The 21,343-nt window shown below is 39.8% G+C and overlaps 1 protein-coding gene across 1 annotated transcript in view; it reads right to left on the reverse strand.

The window, feature by feature from the left end:
* zgc:158659 (uncharacterized protein LOC791141 homolog) overlaps positions 1–20,307 on the reverse strand; it is a 34,950-nt gene extending 14,643 nt beyond the window's left edge. Inside the window, exons 1-6 of the mRNA XM_058763660.1 lie at positions 19,849–20,307; positions 13,288–13,501; positions 12,449–12,611; positions 10,329–10,538; positions 8,514–8,764; positions 78–329 (exon numbers count right to left, since the gene is read on the reverse strand). Of these exons, the coding sequence (XP_058619643.1) occupies positions 78–329; positions 8,514–8,764; positions 10,329–10,538; positions 12,449–12,611; positions 13,288–13,476 (1,065 nt within the window). The 5' untranslated portion in view covers positions 13,477–13,501; positions 19,849–20,307. The remainder of the gene's footprint in view (positions 1–77; positions 330–8,513; positions 8,765–10,328; positions 10,539–12,448; positions 12,612–13,287; positions 13,502–19,848) is intronic.
* Between the last annotated feature and the right edge of the window lie 1,036 nt (positions 20,308–21,343).

Here is a 21,343-nt window from a genome sequence, read left to right on the forward strand (position 1 = left end):
CAGATGAATGACTGACACGTCTCTCTCTCTCTGTCTCTGTCTGTCTCAGTGTGTGTGTGTGTGTGTGTGTGTCTCACCTTGTCGATGTCTCTGATGTTGACGTTGACGTAGGTGGCACACAGCAGCCGGACTCTCAGGTGTGTGTTGAAGGCCCAGAGTGAGCGCGGGGCCCCGGGGTCGGCTCCGCCGGGGCAGGGGCTGGGCTGAGGCGTGCGCCGGCTGTACGACGGAGCCATGAAGCCGCTGGAGGGCAGCTGACTGTACAGACTGTCCTTACTGACCAGCATGAGGTGAGGCAGCCGGCCCAGCGTGATGCAGCTCCTGATGTACTGCACACACACACACACACACACAACCTCAGCCTGTGCTCCACTCACCGGACCTTCATCACTGATTTTTCAAAATGCTTACACCGTTTTTGAAACTATGGCTCCATTTCTCAAAACTCTACACACAAAATCACAAAACGTCACACACACATCTTGCAAAAGCAAACTCTTCTTTGAAAACTATTTTAACTCTCTTTTAAAAATGGTATTTTTGCATAGTAACTCTACACACAAACATAAAATAATTATCCACACACACGCCAAACTAAACACAGATGTGAATAATGTAAAACACTACTAAATTCACATTCTGCTGTAAAGCGGCTCTATCAAGTTAATAATGTCATTCTACAGCTCAAGTCAGTTCAGCATTGATTCAGTTCAGTTGCATAACGGTGTAAAATTCATCATTCATACGCACTGTATATACAGTGTATAAGTGCGTATGCATGTATTTGTTAGTGCTGTGACAAACTCCTGCTCCACTGCTCTCTGAACAAGCAGAAGACATGAGAGTAGTGTTTTACATTATTCACATCTGTGTGTAGTTTGGCGTGTGTGTGGATAATTATTTTATAAACTCTGTTTATAGCCAGAAATCTTGCTTGTTTGTAGGTGACCAAATACTTATTTTACCGAGGAATTTACCAATTAATTCTTTAAAAATCCTACAATGTGATTTTTCTGTATATTTTTCTCATTTTGTCTCTCATAGTTGAGGAATACCTATGATGAAAATTACAGGCCTCTCTCATCTTTTTAAGTGGGAGAACTTGCACAATTGGTGGTTGACTAAATACTTTTTGCCCCACTGTATACATACATACACACACACAACCTCAGCCTGTGCTCCACTCACGGACCTTCATCACTGATTTTTCAAAATGCTTACACCGTTTTGAAACTATGGCTCCATTTCTCAAAACTCTACACACAAACATAAAATAATTATCCACACACCGCCAAACTAAACACAGATGTGAATAATGTAAAACACTACTAAATTCACATTCTGCTGTAAAGCGGCTCTATCAAGTTAATAATGTCATTCTACAGCTCAAGTCAGTTCAGCATTGATTCAGTTCAGTTGCATAACGGTGTAAAATTCATCATTCATACGCACTGTATATACAGTGTATAAGTGCGTATGCATGTATTTGTTAGTGCTGTGACAAACTCCTGCTCCACTGCTCTCTGAACAAGCAGAAGACATGAGAGTAGTGTTTTACATTATTCACATCTGTGTGTAGTTTGGCGTGTGTGTGGATAATTATTTTATAAACTCTGTTTATAGCCAGAAATCTTGCTTGTTTGTAGGTGACCAAATACTTATTTTACCGAGGAATTTACCAATTAATTCTTTAAAAATCCTACAATGTGATTTTTCTGTATATTTTTTCTCATTTTGTCTCTCATAGTTGAGGAATACCTATGATGAAAATTACAGGCCTCTCTCATCTTTTTAAGTGGGAGAACTTGCACAATTGGTGGCTGACTAAATACTTTTTTGCCCCACTGTATACATACATACACACACACAACTGAATATGCATCTGTGTTGTGCATATTCAGTGTATATGCATATATAAATACAAGCAAGTGGGGTAAAAAAAAAAATTGTGTGTAATGTAGAGAACTGTGTTTAGAGTTTTGCAAAAAGTTTGTTTTTCAGTATCAAACAGAGTTTAAAGCATGTAATGTGCTTGTAGTTTTGCAGACTTTGTCTAAAGGTTAGGAATATGAGTGAATGAGTTTCACTAAGTGGGCTTCAAGTATCACTTTTAGTGCCTAAGCAATTTTAAAAAACTGTAATGACCACAGACCAGGAAGAATCTCTCTCGGGTTTGGATCAACATGAGGGTGAGTAAATATTTGAGTCAAGTGTTCCTTTAAGACAAGAAGCCCACTACGCTACAAGTGCACTAGAAATTCTCTTGGAACCACCTTGTAAACATTGACTGTGAATGAATGTCTCAGATCAGTGTCGCCACCTTGTGGACAAAATAATTAGCACTAAAAATCAACTTGTCGTGTTTGGAGGAGAAAGAATGCTGAGTTGCATCCAAAGAACACCATACCTACTGTGAAGCATGGGGTGGAAACATCATGCTTTGGGGCTGTTTTCTGCAAAGGGACCAGGACGACTGATCCGTGTAAACGAAAGAATGAATGGGGCCATGTATCGTGAGATTTTGAGTGAAAACCTCCTTCCATCAGCAAGGGCATTGAAGATGAAACGTGGCTGGGTCTTTCAGCATGACAATGATCCCAAACACACCGCCCGAACGAAGGAGTGGCTTCGCAAGAAGCATTTCAAGGTCCTGGAGTGGCCTAGCCAGTCTCCAGATCTCAACCCGCTGTTACCCAGCGACAGCCCCAAAACATTACTGCTCTAGAGGAGATCTGCATGGAGGAATGGGCCAAAATACCAGCAACAGTGTGTGAAAACCTTGTGAAGACTTACAGAACACGTTTGACCTCTGTCATTGCCAACAAAGGGCATATAACAAAGTATTGAGATGAAATTTTGTTATTGACCAAATACTTATTTTCCACCATAATTTGCAAATAAATTCTTTAAAAATCCTACAATGTGATTTTCTGTATATTTTTTCTCATTTTGTCTCTCATAGTTGAGGTACCTCTACAAGCCTCTCTCATCTTTTTAAGTGGGAGAACTTGCACAATTGGTGGCTGACTAAATACTTTTTTGCCCCACTGTATACATACATACACACACACAACTGAATATGCATCTGTGTTGTGCATATTCAGTGTATATGCATATATAAATACAAGCAAGTGGGGTAAAAAAAAAAATTGTGTGTAATGTAGAGAACTGTGTTTAGAGTTTTGCAAAAAGTTTGTTTTTCAGTATCAAACAGAGTTTAAAGCATGTAATGTGCTTGTAGTTTTGCAGACTTTGTCTAAAGGTTAGGAATATGAGTGAATGAGTTTCACTAAGTGGGCTTCAAGTATCACTTTTAGTGCCTAAGCAATTTTAAAAAACTGTAATGACCACAGACCAGGAAGAATCTCTCTCGGGTTTGGATCAACATGAGGGTGAGTAAATATTTGAGTCAAGTGTTCCTTTAAGACAAGAAGCCCACTACGCTACAAGTGCACTAGAAATTCTCTTGGAACCACCTTGTAAACATTGACTGTGAATGAATGTCTCAGATCAGTGTCGCCACCTTGTGGACAAAATAATTAGCACTAAAAAATCAAGGTGCATGCATGAGCTGAGAGTATGCATGTTCAGAAATACTAATACTACAGACATACTAAGATTATGATGAAATGCATAAAAACTGCATACTGTGAGCTTAAAGGGTAGTGCACCCAAAAATGAAAATGCTGTCATCATTTACTCACCCGACCTGTATGAGTTTCTTTCTTCTGCTAAACACAAAAGAAGATATTATTAAGAATGTTGGTAAGCAAACAGTTGACGGTAGCCATTGACTTCCATAGTATGGAAAAAAATATGATGGAAGTCAATGGCTACCAGCAACTGTTTGCTTACCAACATTCTTAATAATATCTTCTTTTGTGTTTAGCAGAAGAAAGAAACTCATACAGGTTTGCAACGACATGAGGGAGAGTAAATCATGACAGAATTTTCATTTTTGGGTGAACTATCACTTTAAGGGTCAGAGAAGGCAGAAAATGGTTCAGAAACATGACATGTCATGGCAGGTCACATTAGAATAACACGGAGGACGACTACGGCTGCACAATAAATTGTATTTTAAATGTGATCGCAATTATTGCTTCTCTCAGTTGTTTAAGCATAATTGTCTCCAATATTGGCCCACTGGTGGTTTACCCTGAGTTTGTTTTTGTTTTTTTGACATTTGCATTATCTTGCATTGGTAACAAGCCTCCACATGCATGTGTTTGTTTGCCAGATATTAACACTTTAGTCCCCCAAGTAGTGTGGAAGCCCATTATCTGCTGCTGAATAAAAAAATTGTGATTTTTTTTTTCTCACAATCCAGACTTTTTTTCTCAAAATTGTGAGATATAAACTTTCAATTGTGAGAAAAAATGTGAGAATTGCTAGATGTAAACTCACAATTGCAAGATAAAAGTCAGAATTCTGAGATAAAAAGTTGCAATGACCTTGTTTTATTTTTTATTCAGTGGCAGAAACGGGCTTCCACAAATTAGAGCTTTTCATTTAAATGGATGCATTTTCTGCCCAGTTTTTAACTCAATCCTCCCAATCTGGCAACCATTCGCATGTGTTTTCTGTACACTGAGAGAAAAGCACTGATGATCTGAAAACTCCAGAAAACACTGGATTTTCTCCATTGACATGAGCGCTTTTTTAAACGCTACCGCCGGCGTCTTTTTCTGCAGCTCAGAGCATCTTTTCAAGTTGAAATAAGTTTAAAAAACACCCTACGTCAAGCACCTTTTTGACAGCTGACCAATGACAAGCAAGCAGCGAGTCGTTTCCATAACAACAAAAACAACAAGAAAAATGGAGAAGATAGCCGGTAGACAGATCGTACTAGTTTCAGAGCACAAGGAGTTGTATGATATGAGCACAAAACTCTATCTAGTCTAAAATATGCAGCAAACCATGCATCATCCAACCGGAGCTCCTGGACTAAATTGTTGGAAGCACTAAGCACCATACTGTTCCCCTTCAGGAACGCTAGGGGGAAGCCTTCAGCGATACCATGCTCTGAATCATATGTGTAATCAGTCCAATCAGAACTTAGGAGAACCGCTGATCTAGCTCTCCGCGCCACCAAGGAGACCACCCGTGCCCTTGGGCCGCGTACCAGCTCCTCATACAGGGAGGTTCAAAAACAGAGCATTGCCTCTCACGCTCCCCCGCAACGGGACCGAGGTCGGCGGCGCTCTAAGTTGGGGGCTTCTAAGGCGAGGCCCAATCTGAGGGTCATGCTTCAGTCTAGGAAGCCCTCGACGAAGCGGTCCTGAGAGACTGGTCCTGAGAGATTTAGAAGCATGGAAACTACCGCCAAATGAATCTCGTTGGGTCCTGTAAACTGTAGAAAGAGGCTATCGCATTCAGTTCAGCGCTCCGCCGCCACCTTTCAAAGGGTTTTTTTCTCACATTAGTGGGCCCCGAGCAGGCTCTGGTATTAGAACAAGAAGTGAACACTCTCTTGAGGAAGGAGGCCATCGAGGTGGTCCCTCCTCTCGACAGACTCAGGTGGAAAGAGTTGGGGTTAAGACTAAACGCCAAGAAAAGTGTGCTTTCTCCATTACAGAGGACCACTTATTTGAGCGTGGTGTGGGATTCGACCATGATGCAGGCACGTCTGTCTCCTGCTTGGATCAAGTCGATCCTCACTGCAGTCGCGAGAGTCAGAGAAGGCCGGTCACTTACTGTCAAACAGTTTCAGAGACTGCTGGGTCTGATGGCAGCTGCGTCCAACATGATACCTCTTGGCCTGCTGTACATGAGACCCCAGTGGTGGCTCAAGACCAAGGGGTTCTCCCCAAGGGGAAACCCGCTTCGCATGATCAAGGTCACGCGGCGATGCCTACTTGCCTTAGACATATGGAGGAAACCTTGGTTCTTGGGTCTTCTTGGTGCTAGGAGCTCCTTGTCGCCACGTAAAGCTAGCGATGGATGCGTCTCTCACCGGTTGGGGAGCGGTCATGAGTGGCCACCCTGCCCGCAGTCTGTGGAGTGGTCGCCACTCCACACAGGTCGCTCACATGGCACATCAGCTGCCTGGAGATGCTGGCCGTGTTTTGAGCACTGAAATACTTCCTCCCAGACCTAAGAGATCACCATGTGTTGGTGCGCACCGACAGCACAGCAGTGGTCTTTTATATCAACCACCAGGGAGGTCTGCATTCGTGCCCCTTGTACAAGCTGGCGCACCGGATCCTTGTGTGGTCCCAGAACAAGCTCCTCTCGCTGAGAGCAGTTCAGATTCCTGGGCATCTCAATATGGGAGCAGACATCCTGTCGAGGCAGGGGCCGAGGCCCGGGGGATGGATGCTTCACCCCGAGGTGGTGAAGCAGATATGGAGAGTTTTTGGCCAGGCTCAGGTGGATCTGTTTGCGACTCGTCAGGCATCGCACTGTCCCCTCTGGTCCTCTCTGACTCATCCAGCTCCACTGGGGCTGGATGCTATGGTACAGACTTGGCTGAGGCTTCGTCTGTACGCCTTTCCCCCGATCGCTTTGCTCCCGGGAGTTCTAGAGAGAGTACGCCGGGACGGGGTCCGTCTATTGCTAGTAGCCCCGTTCTGGCCGGGCCGATTGTGGTTCTCGGACCTGGTTTCTCTCCTCGCCGGCTCTCCATGGGAGATTCCCATCAGGAGGGATCTCCTCTCACAGGCGGAGGGTATGATCCTTCACCCCCGCCCGGAGCTGTGGAAGCTGTGGACCATCCTCCAATCTAGAGCTCCTTCAACGAGGAAACTGTACGCCCTGAAGTGGAGACTCTTCACTTCACTGCCAGCTTGACCCAGTTAACTGGATACATTGGTATAGTGCTGGAGATCTTGCAGGCCTGTTTCTCCGCAGGGTTAACCCACTCCACCCTGAAGGTCTACGTGTCGGCTATAGTGGCCTACCACGCCCCTCTTGGTGGCTTTTCAGTAGGCAAGAACCCTCTAGTTACACGTTTCCTCTGCGGTGTGATTAGGCTGAGGCCTCCTTGGGACCTCGCTGTGGTGCTAGAAGCTCTCTGTAGGCCTCCCTTTGAGCCTATCGAGGAGATATCCGATCGTCCTCTTACATTAAAGACTGTTTTTCTTCTGGTGATTTCTTCTCTTAAGAGAGTTGGGGATCTGCAGGTCCTCTCAGTGGCCCCTTCCTATCTCGACTTTGCGCCTGGTCTGGTCTGTACCCTCGAGCGGGTTATGTCCCTAAGGTCCCCTCCTCTACACCATGGCCTGTCATACTCCAGGCTTTCTTTCCTCCTCCCTTCAGGGAGCCCGACCAGCAGAGCTGCCCTGTGGAGAAGGGCGGACCAACTGCTAGTATGCTATGGTCCCCCTAAGAGAGGTCATCCTTCTTCCAAGCAGACCCTCAGCCGGTGGATAGTTGATGCCATTTCTGTTGCCTATGAGTCCTCTGATCTCCCCTCACCATTGGGGGTCAAGGCTCACTCCACGAGAAGTGTGGCGGCCTCAAAGTCCTTTTTGGCAGGTGTGTCTATGCAGGACATCTGCAACGCTGGAGGATGGTCCACACCCCTCACGTTCATCAGGTTCCATGATCTAGATTTGAGAGCCACTCCTGGCTTTTCTGTTCTCTTGCCATAGCTGTGCTCTTCCTCACTAGACAGGGATTTGCAAGTCTGGCAGCGTGGACATCTTGTTCCCCTAGCGTTTTCCGACGAAGCTTGAGTTCCTGAAGGGGAACGTCCCAGGTTACGTATGTAACCATGGTTCCCCGAGGGAATGAGACGCTGATAAGATCTCCCTTATCAAACAATATCGTTATTATCTTTCAAATTCTAATAAACTAAAAAAACTAATTGGTACAAATAAAGTGCAGCACAAAAGCATGCAATGGCTGTGGAAACTTTTACATTTGAAAGGATACTATGGCAAAGTTATCGCTTCCTTATTCAAACTGTTTTTTTAATGAATAGATGATTGACCTGAAGAATGAAAACTATATCATACACTTGGAAAATTATGAGCTATATCACCGCTTATCAACAATAGGGGTGTGACAACACACTTGGCTCATGAGATGAGACAAAGTACAGATACTTGGTTCACCAGAACGAGACAATATTTCAATACTATTTTTATCAATTTTTATAAAAATATTTGTCTTTTAATCACACAAAGAAAAACAAGGCAGTAATATTTTGTAACTAATCTAGGGCTGTAACTAATGAATATTTTGGTAATCAAGTAATCTACTGATTATTTTGACAATTGAGTAATCTGATATTTTTTAATATCAGCCTTCTAAAAATTCAAGTACTTTTCAAGTACCTTCTCAAAAATATGGCTGTTTTCAAGGGTTTTCCAGGATTTCAATTTCAAAAAGTAAAATTCAAGTACTTCAAGCACTTACGAACTAATAACTTACTAACTAACAAATACGAACCCTGTATTTGTAACCAAAATGCTGCCAGCTTTTTATTTGACTAAAAAAGCAAACTCAAAAAAGACGGCAAGTGTGAACACAGCCTAATGGTGTCAGTGCAGAGCCCAGACTGGCACCTTGTACTGGCTGAGGGGGTATTTCTCCAGGAGGTACTCGTCGCAGCCGCACACTTTGAGCATGTACTGGCCCTGGTACTCCTGCACACAGAGCCGTAGCTGCTGCGCTGACAGATGCATGCTGCGCGTCTTCTTGCGGATGGCCTCTGCGATCAGCTGCTCCGGCAGAGAGTCATGCGCGATCTTCAGCGTGTATTTCTGCTTGGAGTTGGACGGGGACACGATCACCCAGATGGTGACGATCAGACGGCCTGTGGAGAGACAGACGGACGCAGACAGGTGAGGCAGGAGCATGACGCAGACGCAGACTAGACCTGCACCAATCTGGATAAACTGAGAATCACAAGATCACGACTCTGCCACGATTCCGAACTAAACAAAATAATGCGTGACAAAATATTATTGCTGCAGTCTCTGCAGTTTTTTTCAGCTGCTTGCACACATTTTCAAAACTTTGCCTCTTTTTTTCCAAACTTTACACACAAATCCAAGAATTGCACACAAAATGCAAAATGCCTCACATCTCTTGCAAAATGAAGCACTGCATTCAAAATATCACAAACACATCTCAAAAGCAAACATTTGCAAACACCTTTGCCATAATATTAATTCCTGTTAGATTTGTGTGTGTTACATAGAGAATTGTGTGTTGTGTTTTGCAAAAAGTGTTTTATGAAATTGAAAACTGAGTCAAAGGCTGAGAATGAGTGTCTGGTTTTGCAGATCTGGTGTGTGCTTCTGCTGTTTGAGTGACAGCTTTCAGAAACTGTGTGACAAGGAAAGATTCTGTGTGTAAGCAGCTGAAAAAAACTGTAAACACTGCAAAAAATATTTTCTTCCTTAGTATTTTTGTCTTGTTTTCTAGTATAAATATCTAAAAATTCTTGAATCAGGATGCATTTACTTGAAAGTAAAATGACTTAAGATATTTTGTCTTGTTTTCTGAAAATATCATCCAAATTTTGTTAGTTTTTGCTAAAAAAAAGAAAAAATGTCTGTCAATGGGGCAAGAAAAATAATCTTAATTCAAAGGCTAAACAACACTATTTTTCTTACACCATTGGCAGATATTTCTGCTTGTTTTAAGCAAAAACTATAAAATTTGGATAATATTTTCAGAAAACAAGACAAAATATCTTAAGTCATTTTACTTGTCAAGTAAATGCATCTTAAATTCAGAATTTGTAGATATTTATACTAGAAAACAAGACAAAAATACTAAGAAAGAAAATCATTTTGCAAGTGTTTAATTAATTATTGAACATTTTAATATATTTTATTATTTTAATAAATTTTAATATATATGTATTTAAAATATAATATATTTAATACACCAGTTTTTAATACTGAAATTATGAAAAAGTGGTTTGAATAAATAAGTCAATGACTCACTCATAAATACTTTACTTGTTTCATTAATGGATGAATCAGTGTTTTTGAATGAATCTGTTGAATGAATGATTCATAGACAAACACATTTTTTAACAGTCACTTGTCTCCACCTACTGGAGAAACAATGCAATCAACACAAACGTTATTTGAAGTGCCAGTTACTTTCAGAAGATAACTTGCTCTACTTTGATCGCTACCATAGACATCAATGTTTATATCCGAACGATAAACTTTCATCCCAGTAGTTCTGTGATAATATGAATGACTGTAAGACAGAAATAATACTGAGTTTGAAAAGGCTGTTTGTGAAGCTGTTTCTTACCTAAACATGGTAAGAACGCAGATTTGACTTTAATAGAATGGGATCGCGTGGGTGTTTGAATCGAGATTGCGATCTTTTCACGATGAGTCGGTCAGACGCACCTTTGTCGAGTTTGCTGTAGATGTGCTGCGGCAGGTCAGCGGACGACTCCACGTTGGGAGGATAGACGTAGAGCGCCTGGGTGTGTGCGCCTCCTCCCTCGCGCTCCTCCACCGCCTCCCTGCACACGCTCAGAATGTTCCTGCGGAAGTCCTGCACCTCCGGGTCCTTCACCAGCTCGAACTCACAGATCGGCATGCCTATGGCGAAACCTGAGAACACACACACACACACACACACAGACACACACACACACACACACACACACACACACACACATCACCAGCATTTACACAAAACTAGCTGTCTCTGATTAAAATCGAGTGCTTTATTTGACAAGCCCCTCGATAAGCTTCTGTTATCCCCAGAGTTTGTATGTGAAGTTTTAGCTAACAGATCATTTTTATAGCTTGTTAAAATTGCCACTTTTAGGGTATGAGCCAAAAAAAGCTGTTTTTGTGTTTGTCCCTTTAAATGCAAATGAGCTGGTGCTCCTGCCTCCTTTCAGAAGAGGGCGGAGCTTCAAGAGCTCAAGCTCCGGCAAACAAATAAACATTCCACTATTAGTACAAGCCTGTTATCTTTACAGAAAACATACTCGGTTTACAAGTCAGTCATCTGGCTGTACTGTGCATAATTAATGATTGTTTATGAATTACACAGACGCGATAAAAATAACGACAACTGGTCTCATTGTGCCTTCACAAACTTTATAAGATCCGCTTGTGATAATGAGCTAAACAAACTCAAGCGGTCGACTTCACGTTGCTTTAATGTGCAATTTTAACTAGCACATTCCTATTTACCCTATTTGTCTTTTTTTCCAGTTTTTTTGTGCCAATGACCGACGAGTCACTGAATATCTGCCGATACTGAGACCGAGTCCGATACTTGTATGTTCCTAGTGTATGATGCACAATTCAAGTACATTAAAGTTACTAAAATCAATTATTAAAACAGAAATTTGTTCTTGTTTTAATAATAAAATCACTTCATTTTGATAGGTTTCTTGAAAAACAAGACATAATGTAATTTTACATCTCCAGTAAATGTGTCTTTATCTTTAGATATTTGCTCTGGAAAACAAGACAGCAATCATTTTTTGTAAAATGATTTAAAAAGTAATGGAGATCTGTTGGAAGTTATATTTTCAAAGACAAGGTCTTTGCATACTGAGTCCGAAATGTCTGCACATTAAAAAATAAATACGACCTCACGTTGTGTCAATCACGTTTACACACCGCCTCCGAAACTGTCATCTGCCATAAAACTATTTGGATCGGGTTTCTATGCATCCGTAGAAAGCAACACGATCTTACTGTAGTTCTAGACTAAATATGAACTTGTATTTACTCATCTCACCTGCTCAAAAACACATTCAGTGTTCCTCAAAATCAATAAAAACAGTAAAAATGCAAACTCAAAATATGACACAAACCTGCAATAATTAATTATGTTAAATAACACAAATATGCTTTATGTATTTAATCCCATTTTATTAACCAGAATATTTGCTACTGACAAATTCAACAAATAAGCAAAAATTACTTTAGATAAACATAACATTTGTGGGGTTTTTTGTCTTGTTTTTTTATTGCTGATCGAAGAGTGTTGAGCTTTCTTCATTTCAGCCTGAGGCTTATTCATTTCACTTTTGGTGTTAAGGGGCTTTTATTTTTGCCAAAAATATAACTTTTTTATATTAAAAACATACAATCAAGCCCAGTCCAGATTTAAAAAGTAACGCAAAAGTAACGTAATGCATTACTTTACATCAGGGGTCACCAAGTTCGGTCCAGCAGAGTTTAGCTCCAACCCTAATCAAACACACCTGAAGCAGCTAATCAAGGTCTTACTAAGTCAAGTCAAGTCACCTTCATTTATATAGCGCTTGTAACAATACAGATTGTGTCAAAGCACTTAACTAGGTATACTAGAAATACTAGAGCTAAACTCTGCAGGACACCGGCCCTCCAGGATCAAGTTTGATGACCCCTGCTTTACATAAAAAGTAACTAAGTAACGTAACAATGCATTACTTTTAAAAGTAACTTTCCCCATCATTAGTCTTGACTTCCATTCGATTAATTCATTACATTGTCTAATCACGACACACACTGACCGATCTCCCTGTTGAGGATCTTCTCCTCTCTGTTCCCCAGCGGCTCGATGACTTTGAGGATGGGATGAAAGAGCCGCAGGTCACACAGACGCCGCGTCTCATCGTAGAACTCCTCACGCTCGGCCTCCTGCGTCACTCCCACAAAGATGTAGCAGGACTCCTCCTGCGGCACAAGAGTATGAAAGTTAGTAACATTTTATTTATATGTGACCCTGGAGCACAAAGTCATAAGGGTCAATATTTGGAAATTGAGATTTATACATCATCTGAAAGCCGAATACATAAGCATTGATGTATGGTTTGTTATGATTGGACAATATTTGTCTGAGATACAACTATTTGAAAATCTGGAATCTGAGGGAGCAAAAAAATCTAAATATTGAGAAAATCACCTTTAAAGTTGTTCAAATGAAGTTCTTAGCAATGCATATTACTAATCAAAAATGAAGTTTTGATATATTTACGGTAGGAAATTTACAAAATATCTTCATGGAACATGATCTTTACTTAATATCTTAATGATTTTTGACATAAAAGAAAAATGTATAATTTTGACCCATACAATGTATTGTTGGCTATTGCTACAAATATAGCTGCTGCTTATGACTGCTTCTGTGCTGCAGGGTCACAGATGTCAAGAAAAAAAACTGTAAAATCAATCCTAAAATAAAGAGGTAAGCAATGTGCAGAAGCTAGAACAGGTGCAGTATGATGAAGTACGGTGTGTGTGTGTGTGCGTGTGCGTGTGTGTGTGTGTGTGCGTGTGCGTGTGCGTGTGCGTGTGCGTGTGTGCGTGTGTGCGTGTGTGTGTGTGTGCGTGCGTGTGTGTGTGTGTGTACCTGCAGCAGGTGGTAGAGCGGGTATTTGCGGGCCTCGCTGAAGAGCTGCTGCTTGATGCTGGTCAGCGGAGCTTCTCTCAGACACTCCAGACTCACCAGGATCCCGTTCGGCAGACAGCAGTCCACCAGGATCCGAGGAGGCATCAGGTGAAGCCCCCATAACTCTCCTGAGGACGGCCGAGGAGCCATGCTGTCCCCAACACACACTCAACACCTGCACACACACACACACACACACAGAGAGTTCAGGCTGGAACGTTTCATCATGTTTTTGAGCTATATCAGTCTGGGTTTCGGAAACTGCACAGTACTGAGACAGCTTTGGTCAAAGTTACTAACGACTTGTTATTAGCATCTGACTCTGGATCTGTGTCAGTCCTTATCCTTCTGGACTGAAGTGCAGCTTTTGATCCCGTCGACCGTACGGTGTTACTTAGCCGACTTGAATCGGTCTTTGGGGTGACGGAGACTGCTCTGGACTGGTTCAGATCCTATTTAACTGACCGTAGTCACTTTGTTTTTATGGATGGTCACAGATCAGAGGTCGGTCCTGTTAGTACTGGTGTTCCTCAGGGCTCATTACTTGGTCCCTTGCTTTTTTTCAGCATCTATATTTTTCCTCTTGACCAATTGTTAAGATCTCTTGAACTTAACTACCATTTTTACTCTGACGATACGCAGAATCCGGGTCGATGTGAATATTTCCCATCTCTCACGCTGCCTTTCTGAGATTAAGTTGTGGATGTCTGACCATTTCTTGTGTTTGAATAGCTCCAAAACTGAAGTTATGCTTCTCGGCTCTCCCCATAAATTGCGTAACGCAGGATCTTAAGCTTTGTCTGTTGACGGTGTTGCTCTTTAAGTAAATTTTAAAATCTGGGCGTTATTTTTGATCCCAGTTTATTGTTTGAGCCTTTCGTGCTGAACACTGTTAAGACCTCGTTCTTTCATCTCAGAAATATTGCACAGTTACGACCTATGCTGTTACCGAAGGGTTAATTGGTAACACTTTACAATACGGGTGCTTTACTTGTTGAGGCACAGAACTATTAACTAACTGTTAAGTAATATGTCATTGTGGTTATAGATGTTGATTCAGTTAGTTAGTCATGTGCCTCAACAAGTAAAGTCACACCATAATGATACCCGTGCAAATCATTAGCTAATGATTAATTAAAGCAGACAACCGGAAGCTGGAAAGCATGCTTGAATCCAGTGTGGTAATTAACATATGAATTTACACTATTATGTTATGCAGAGACTACATAGTTAATATAATATGTCATTAGGGAATTAATACTTTATGACACATTTAACTAATAACAATCTATTGATTACTTCATCTATGAATCATATAGAATGTTAATTAGTTGCTGATGCAGTAATTGTTAATAAATGTTTAGTTCTTCATGAGTTATACATTAACTCATGATTATCTGTGCATTAGTTAAGCATGAATTAATGCATATTAGTGTCACCGTATTGTAAAGTGTTACCGGTTAATTAAATATTTTGTCTTTTCTCGTCTAGACTATTGTAACGTCCTTCTTATTGGAGTCTCGTAATCTTGTATTAAGAAACGTCATTATTAGAGTTTAGGAAGATTTATGGAAAAAGTCCAAAACCCATGCATTAAAGCCCAACGAAAAATCTGGAATACAGTAAAGGAAGAATATAAATTAGATCGTAAATTACAAATAATTCAATGGTGTCTCTTACGGAAAAGGGAGAGTTGAAAGACTTTGGAAGTTTGAAGAAAGAATACTGCCTTGAGAAACCTGATTTTTATAGATATCTCCAGCTTCGAAATCATTTTGAAAACAACATCAAAAATAAAACAGACTTTGATGACCCAATATTGAAGATAAGAGGTGATTTAAATAAGGGTGTCATCTCTAAATTCTATAAAGCTCTTAGGATAAAAAAAACTCACCACAGAATATATTAAAGAAAAATGGGAAAAAGAAGGTAATTTTTCAATATCAAGTGAGGAATGGCTTGATATATGTACATTTACGTGGAAATGTACCAATTCTCACATATGGCGGGAATTTGGGTGGAAATGTCTTATCAGATTTTTTATTACACCAAAACAGAAAGCACGTATTGAAGGAGGGGACACCAAATGTTGGGTTTCGGGAAGACAATCACTGGCATATATTCTGGGAATGCCCAGTGATAAAGCTTCATAAAGCAGTGGAAGGCATTTTTAACACTACACTGCCTTTGCACTTTTCCACATTATATTTAGGAAATACGACTCTCCAGACAAGATGGCCTGAAAGATACCTATTTGGCATTTTAACAATTGCTGGTAAAAAAGCACTTCCTGAACCCCCCACAATACAAGAATGGATGGATATTGTAAATGATATTTATGTTATGGAAAGGATCACTTTTTGCCTTCGTCTTCAGAAGAATGTATTCAGAAAAGTTTGGTCCAAGTGGATCGAATATGTAAGGCCATTACGGCCAGACTTTGTGGAGGTGTAAAACAAATGACCCTTCCCTTCTGAGTGAGAAATGTTATTGTGATCTCCTTTCCACGTCAGAAACTAACGGACTTTCTCCCACAGTCTCTACCACAGACCAAAACAAACATTTAACATTATTTAATATGGAATTTGATTATTAAATATATATTTGACCTCCCCCGAACCATTAAAATGATTACTGTTATCAATTTATTTTATTTTGTTTGTTAATTTGTTTATATTATGTAAAAAAAAAAAGAAATTGAATGGCAGAGAAAATTGTAACTACATTTGTTTGAAGTAATGTACTGTTCTTTATGCTGCTATATCAAAATAAAAAAATAAAAAAAAAAGAAACGTCAGTATTTAGTTCAGCAGCCAGAACTGTGTCGTGGAACTGTTGCTCTGGCTTCTGATTTTAAAGTTCTGATGTTAACACACAAGGACCGCACGGTCCGGCTCTATACAGCTTCTCAGAGCGGTCGTTCCTAAAACCTTGTCTTAAAACGTTTTATTTCAGGCTTGCTTTTAACTGATTGTTATTCTGTATTTTTTGTTTTACTTTGGATTGTTGTGTTTGCTTGTGTTGTAAAGCGCTTTGAGAAAGAACCCTTTTAAAGGCGCTATACTAAATAAAATGTGTTATTATTATTATTATTATCACACTGCTAAAAAATATTTTAAATATTGCAAAAAATATTTCAAATAAAATAGTATCTTAATTCAAAGGCTAAACAAGATTATTTTTCTTGCAACACTGGCAGATATTTTTGCTTGTTTTAAGCAAAAACTAACAAAATTTGGATAATATTTTCAGAAAACGAGACAAAACTTCTTAAGTCATTTTACTTTCAAGTAAATGCATCCTGATTCAAGAATTTGTAGATATTTATACTAGAAAACAAGACAAAAATACTAAGAAAATCATTTTTTTTTGCATTGCAGCAACACTCTGTAATTTTTCATATTATTGTAAGATGAGCTTAAAGGTGCACGACTATGAAAATCACAGCTTCAGTGTGACATCAGCAAGAAGAAGTATAATTTCATAGATATTGTTAATAATAATACAAGGTAATACATGACCTAGACTATATATTTAGCACAAATCCTGTCATTTTAATAAATATTACATGAAATGTATTAAGAATAGTTGCTGCTCCTCTTTAAGCTCTTCACATTCAACGTCTGTAAATACTTCATAAACACACTTTACATATTAAAAGTTAATATTAAAGTGAATTGATTTTCTCTGGATTCTGACTCAGATCTGCAGACCGGCTCTGATCTCTGGCTTCTCCAGACTGTAAATCTGAGGAAAATCATGCAGTGTTCTCCAGTCACAAGAGAATATAGATAAACTGACATGCATTTAATAAGAGGTTCATCTCCATGAATTACATGTTTTATTGCTTTGTTTTATCTGATTTTTGAATGTTATTTAGCTGAACGTGGACTATAGATGCTGCAATGTGCTTGAATCACACTTCACTATGAATATATAACTGTTCTGCTTTTTGTGATTGACTTTGTGCCTTCAAAACAATATATTTTTACAATTATTCTTTAAAAACTTTCCTTAAAATAAACAATAATTTCTAATAAAGCATGATGTGAGTTTAATGGGAACAGGGGTGTAAAGAACACAGAAATGTACCCATTAAGCACAGCCAGACTTTTTAATTGAAATTAAATATTTTTGGGTGAGAGATTAATATTTTATTTTAACATAACTTTTTGTACTGAAACCAGTATCTTGTGCACTAAAAATGTCTCACTGTAGATTTTGGTGAGATTAATGTACGTTTACTGTATATGTTTGGATCATTTCAGTCTCATGTTACTGAGACATATTACTGGAGATATAGAGCGAAGACTGATATTTACATCATTTTATGTCAGTATCAATTATAAACATCTCATTGATTTGCATTACAAGCATCAGAATCTCATCATAGAAATATCAGCAGCTGCAGCAAATTCATATTTTTGCTCTGAATAAAAAGTCTCTGAATAAAATTGAGCTGTTTTTCCTCCGTATTCTCAATCAATCAGACTATTTGAGCCATAAAAGCCCAATGAATCAAATATGATACAAAACAAAACACACACAACACATAATTTGTAATTTTCTAAAAATATTTTCCCTAAAGGTTCAATAAATATCTGACTTATTTGATATGTCAGGCAAACGCATCTTTAAACGGAGGACATGATTTTACAGCTTTGTTTTCGTCGATGTTTTGATCATATCTTATATGATGATGTGATATTATTGCAGCTCTTTTGTCCTGATCAGAGCGGGGGCGCGCGCACGGGCACGCGCAGCTGTGAGCGGCACAAAAGAGCATCTGAGGCGAGTTACTGTAAATACTGTACATATCCATCATCACAGAAATATGAAGCGAGAAGAGCGACGCCGATAAAAGCTTGTTCTGCATGAGATGTAAATATAAATCGAGAATATAATATCAGATCGCTCGTGACAGAAGTATGCAGCGTTACAGTGAAATCAGCGCTGACGGGAATATAAAGCACTGTTACTGTTTCACCGGCGCCGGTGTACACCGACCACAACAAACACAACCGTGATGTTTGACACACAGACACCGACAGACACCGACAGACAGCGACACAAACCCACCGTCACACCCGCATCCCGGTCACCGGAGCCTTCATCATCATCATCATCATCATCAGTGTTGCCCACCGGTCTCTCTCTCTCTCTCTCTCTCTCTCTCTCTCTCTCTCTCTCTCTGTCTCTCTCTCTCTCTCTCTGTCTCTCTCTCTCTCTCTCTCTCTCTGTCTCTCTCTCTCTCTCTCTCTCTCTCTCTCTCTCTCTCTGTCTCTCTCTCTCTGTCTCTCTCTCTGTCTCTCTCTCTGTCTCTCTCTCTCTCTCTCTCTCTGCATCCGGCGGCGCGAGTGATGTCATAAGAATCACATTTGGTGAAATTGAGATTTATTCATCATCTGAAAGCTTCATAAATAATCTTTCCACTGATGTTTTGATATATTTACGGTAGGACATTTGCAAAATATCTTCATGGAACATGATCTCCGACTTTACTTAATATCCTAATGATTTTTGGCATAAAAAAAATAAATAATTTTGATTTATATAATTTATACATATATATATAACACTTAAATTAATCTCATACGAATGATGTTATTTCTGAAATTATTACACAAATTCTTCTTTGATTGGGCATAAATATGCTTTTTTTTATCTCTGTAATTTTTATTATTCAAATGAGTGTTAAAATTATAATTAAAAATATAATAATAAAACTATACACACACTACAAATTGTTCTTTGAGAGGAGATTCAGTTACACTTTATTTTAAGGTGTCCTTGTTACAGTGTAATTATACATTTAAGTAATATTAATTAACTACATGCACTATATGGTTAGGGTTTGCTTTAGTGTTACTTGCATGTAATTATGCATAAATTATTGTTATTATAATAGTAAGTGCATGTAACGTGACAAAGACACCTTAAAATAAAGTGTTAGTGCACATTCTTATGAGATAAATATTTAAAGATATATAACACACAAACTTAAACAATAACACATAAACACATAAACAATATTTAAAATATCCTCAAAAGTCAGGACATAGATGTGTATAATGACGAGGGTATGGCAGGTATTACAAGCTGAAGGTGGCATCTCAGGACATTGACCCATGTCCCCACTTTTCAAAACGCTTATAAATCACTCAGAGTGAGGTTTTTTTGGGGAAAGTTGAAATGCACAGTCTCCTGTAAGGGGTAGGTTTAGGTGTAGGGTTGGTGTAGGACAATAGCACATACAGTAAGTACAGTATTACAACCATTACGCCTATGGAGAGTCCCCACTTTTCACAAAAACAAACATGTGTGTGTGTGTGTGTGTTGTTCAGCAGATGTGATCTAACAGATGACTGTTTTTCTGTCATCTATATGAAGATTAAAATCTGTTGACCTCTTTTCCTCTAATCCCTTTCTCTCATTGTCTCCTTCACTAACGGACTGCTGTGTAATTAACCGAGCGTCTCATTAAAGACTGTGTGTGTGTGTGTGTGTGTGTGTGTCACTCACCAGCCGTCTGTCTGTGTGTATGTGCAGATCCTCCTCATCGTCAGGCGTCTGTCCGTCAGGATCATGTGAGATTCACACTCAAACTCTTCTGGATTTTCTCAGGATCTGCGTTTCCCTCCTCATTCTGTCTGTGCAGGAACAATGATCACTTCCTCTCACACACACACACACACACACACACACACATCAATACAATCTGACAGCAAACATTCTGAATGTGTGAACGCACCATTTACAACTTAAATCCAGTGAAAACTTCACACAAGCACAAAACACTAACTCAGACACATGCTGTCACACACACACACATACGCACACACACACACACGTTTGCAACCCTACACCTAAACCTACCCTTTACAGGAAACTTTGTGCATTTTTACTTTCTCAAAAAAACTAATTCTGTATGATTTATAAGCGTTTTGAAAAGTGGGGACATGGGTCAATGTCCTGAGATGCCACCTTCAGCTTGTAATACCTGCCATACCCTCGTCATTATACACATCTATGTCCTCATATGTCACAAACACACACACACACACACACAGGTTTGGCTTTGCCGGTCTATTGTTCATATTTCCTGTTTTCTAACCTCATATCTGAGAGTATGGGGGCGGTGTGTGTGTGTGTGTGTGTTTATTATTATTATTGTGTGTGTCCTGTACTCTCTCTCTCTCTGTCCTAGTGCAACAACAGGAAGCAGCTCTGACTTACTGCTCAAACACACACACACACACACACACACACACACACACACACACACACACACACACACACACACACACACACACACACACATACATACACACACACACACACACACACACACACACACACACGCACACACACACACATCAATACAATCTGACAGCAAACATTCTGAATGTGTGAACGCACCATTTACAACTTAAATCCAGTGAAAACTTCACACAAGCACAAAACACTAACAACTCAGACACATGCTGTCACACACACACACACATACGCACACACACACACACGTTTGCAACCCTACACCTAAACCTACCCTTTACAGGAAACTTTGTGCATTTTTACTTTCTCAAAAAAACTAATTCTGTATGATTTATAAGCGTTTTGAAAAGTGGGGACATGGGTCAATGTCCTGAGATGCCACCTTCAGCTTGTAATACCTGCCATACCCTCGTCATTATACACATCTATGTCCTCATATGTCACAAACACACACACACACACACAGGTTTGGCTTTGCCGGTCTATTGTTCATATTTCCTGTTTTCTAACCTCATATCTGAGAGTATGGGGGCGGTGTGTGTGTGTGTGTGTGTTATTATTATTGTGTGTGTCCTGTACTCTCTCTCTGTCCTAGTGCAACAACAGGAAGCAGCTCTGACTTACTGCTCAAACACACACACACACACACACACACACACACACACACACACACACACACACACACACACACACACACACACACATACATACACACACACACACACACACACACACACACACA

Source organism: Onychostoma macrolepis, chromosome 23, assembly GCF_012432095.1.
Source record: "Onychostoma macrolepis isolate SWU-2019 chromosome 23, ASM1243209v1, whole genome shotgun sequence".
Lineage (NCBI taxonomy): Eukaryota > Metazoa > Chordata > Actinopteri > Cypriniformes > Cyprinidae > Onychostoma > Onychostoma macrolepis.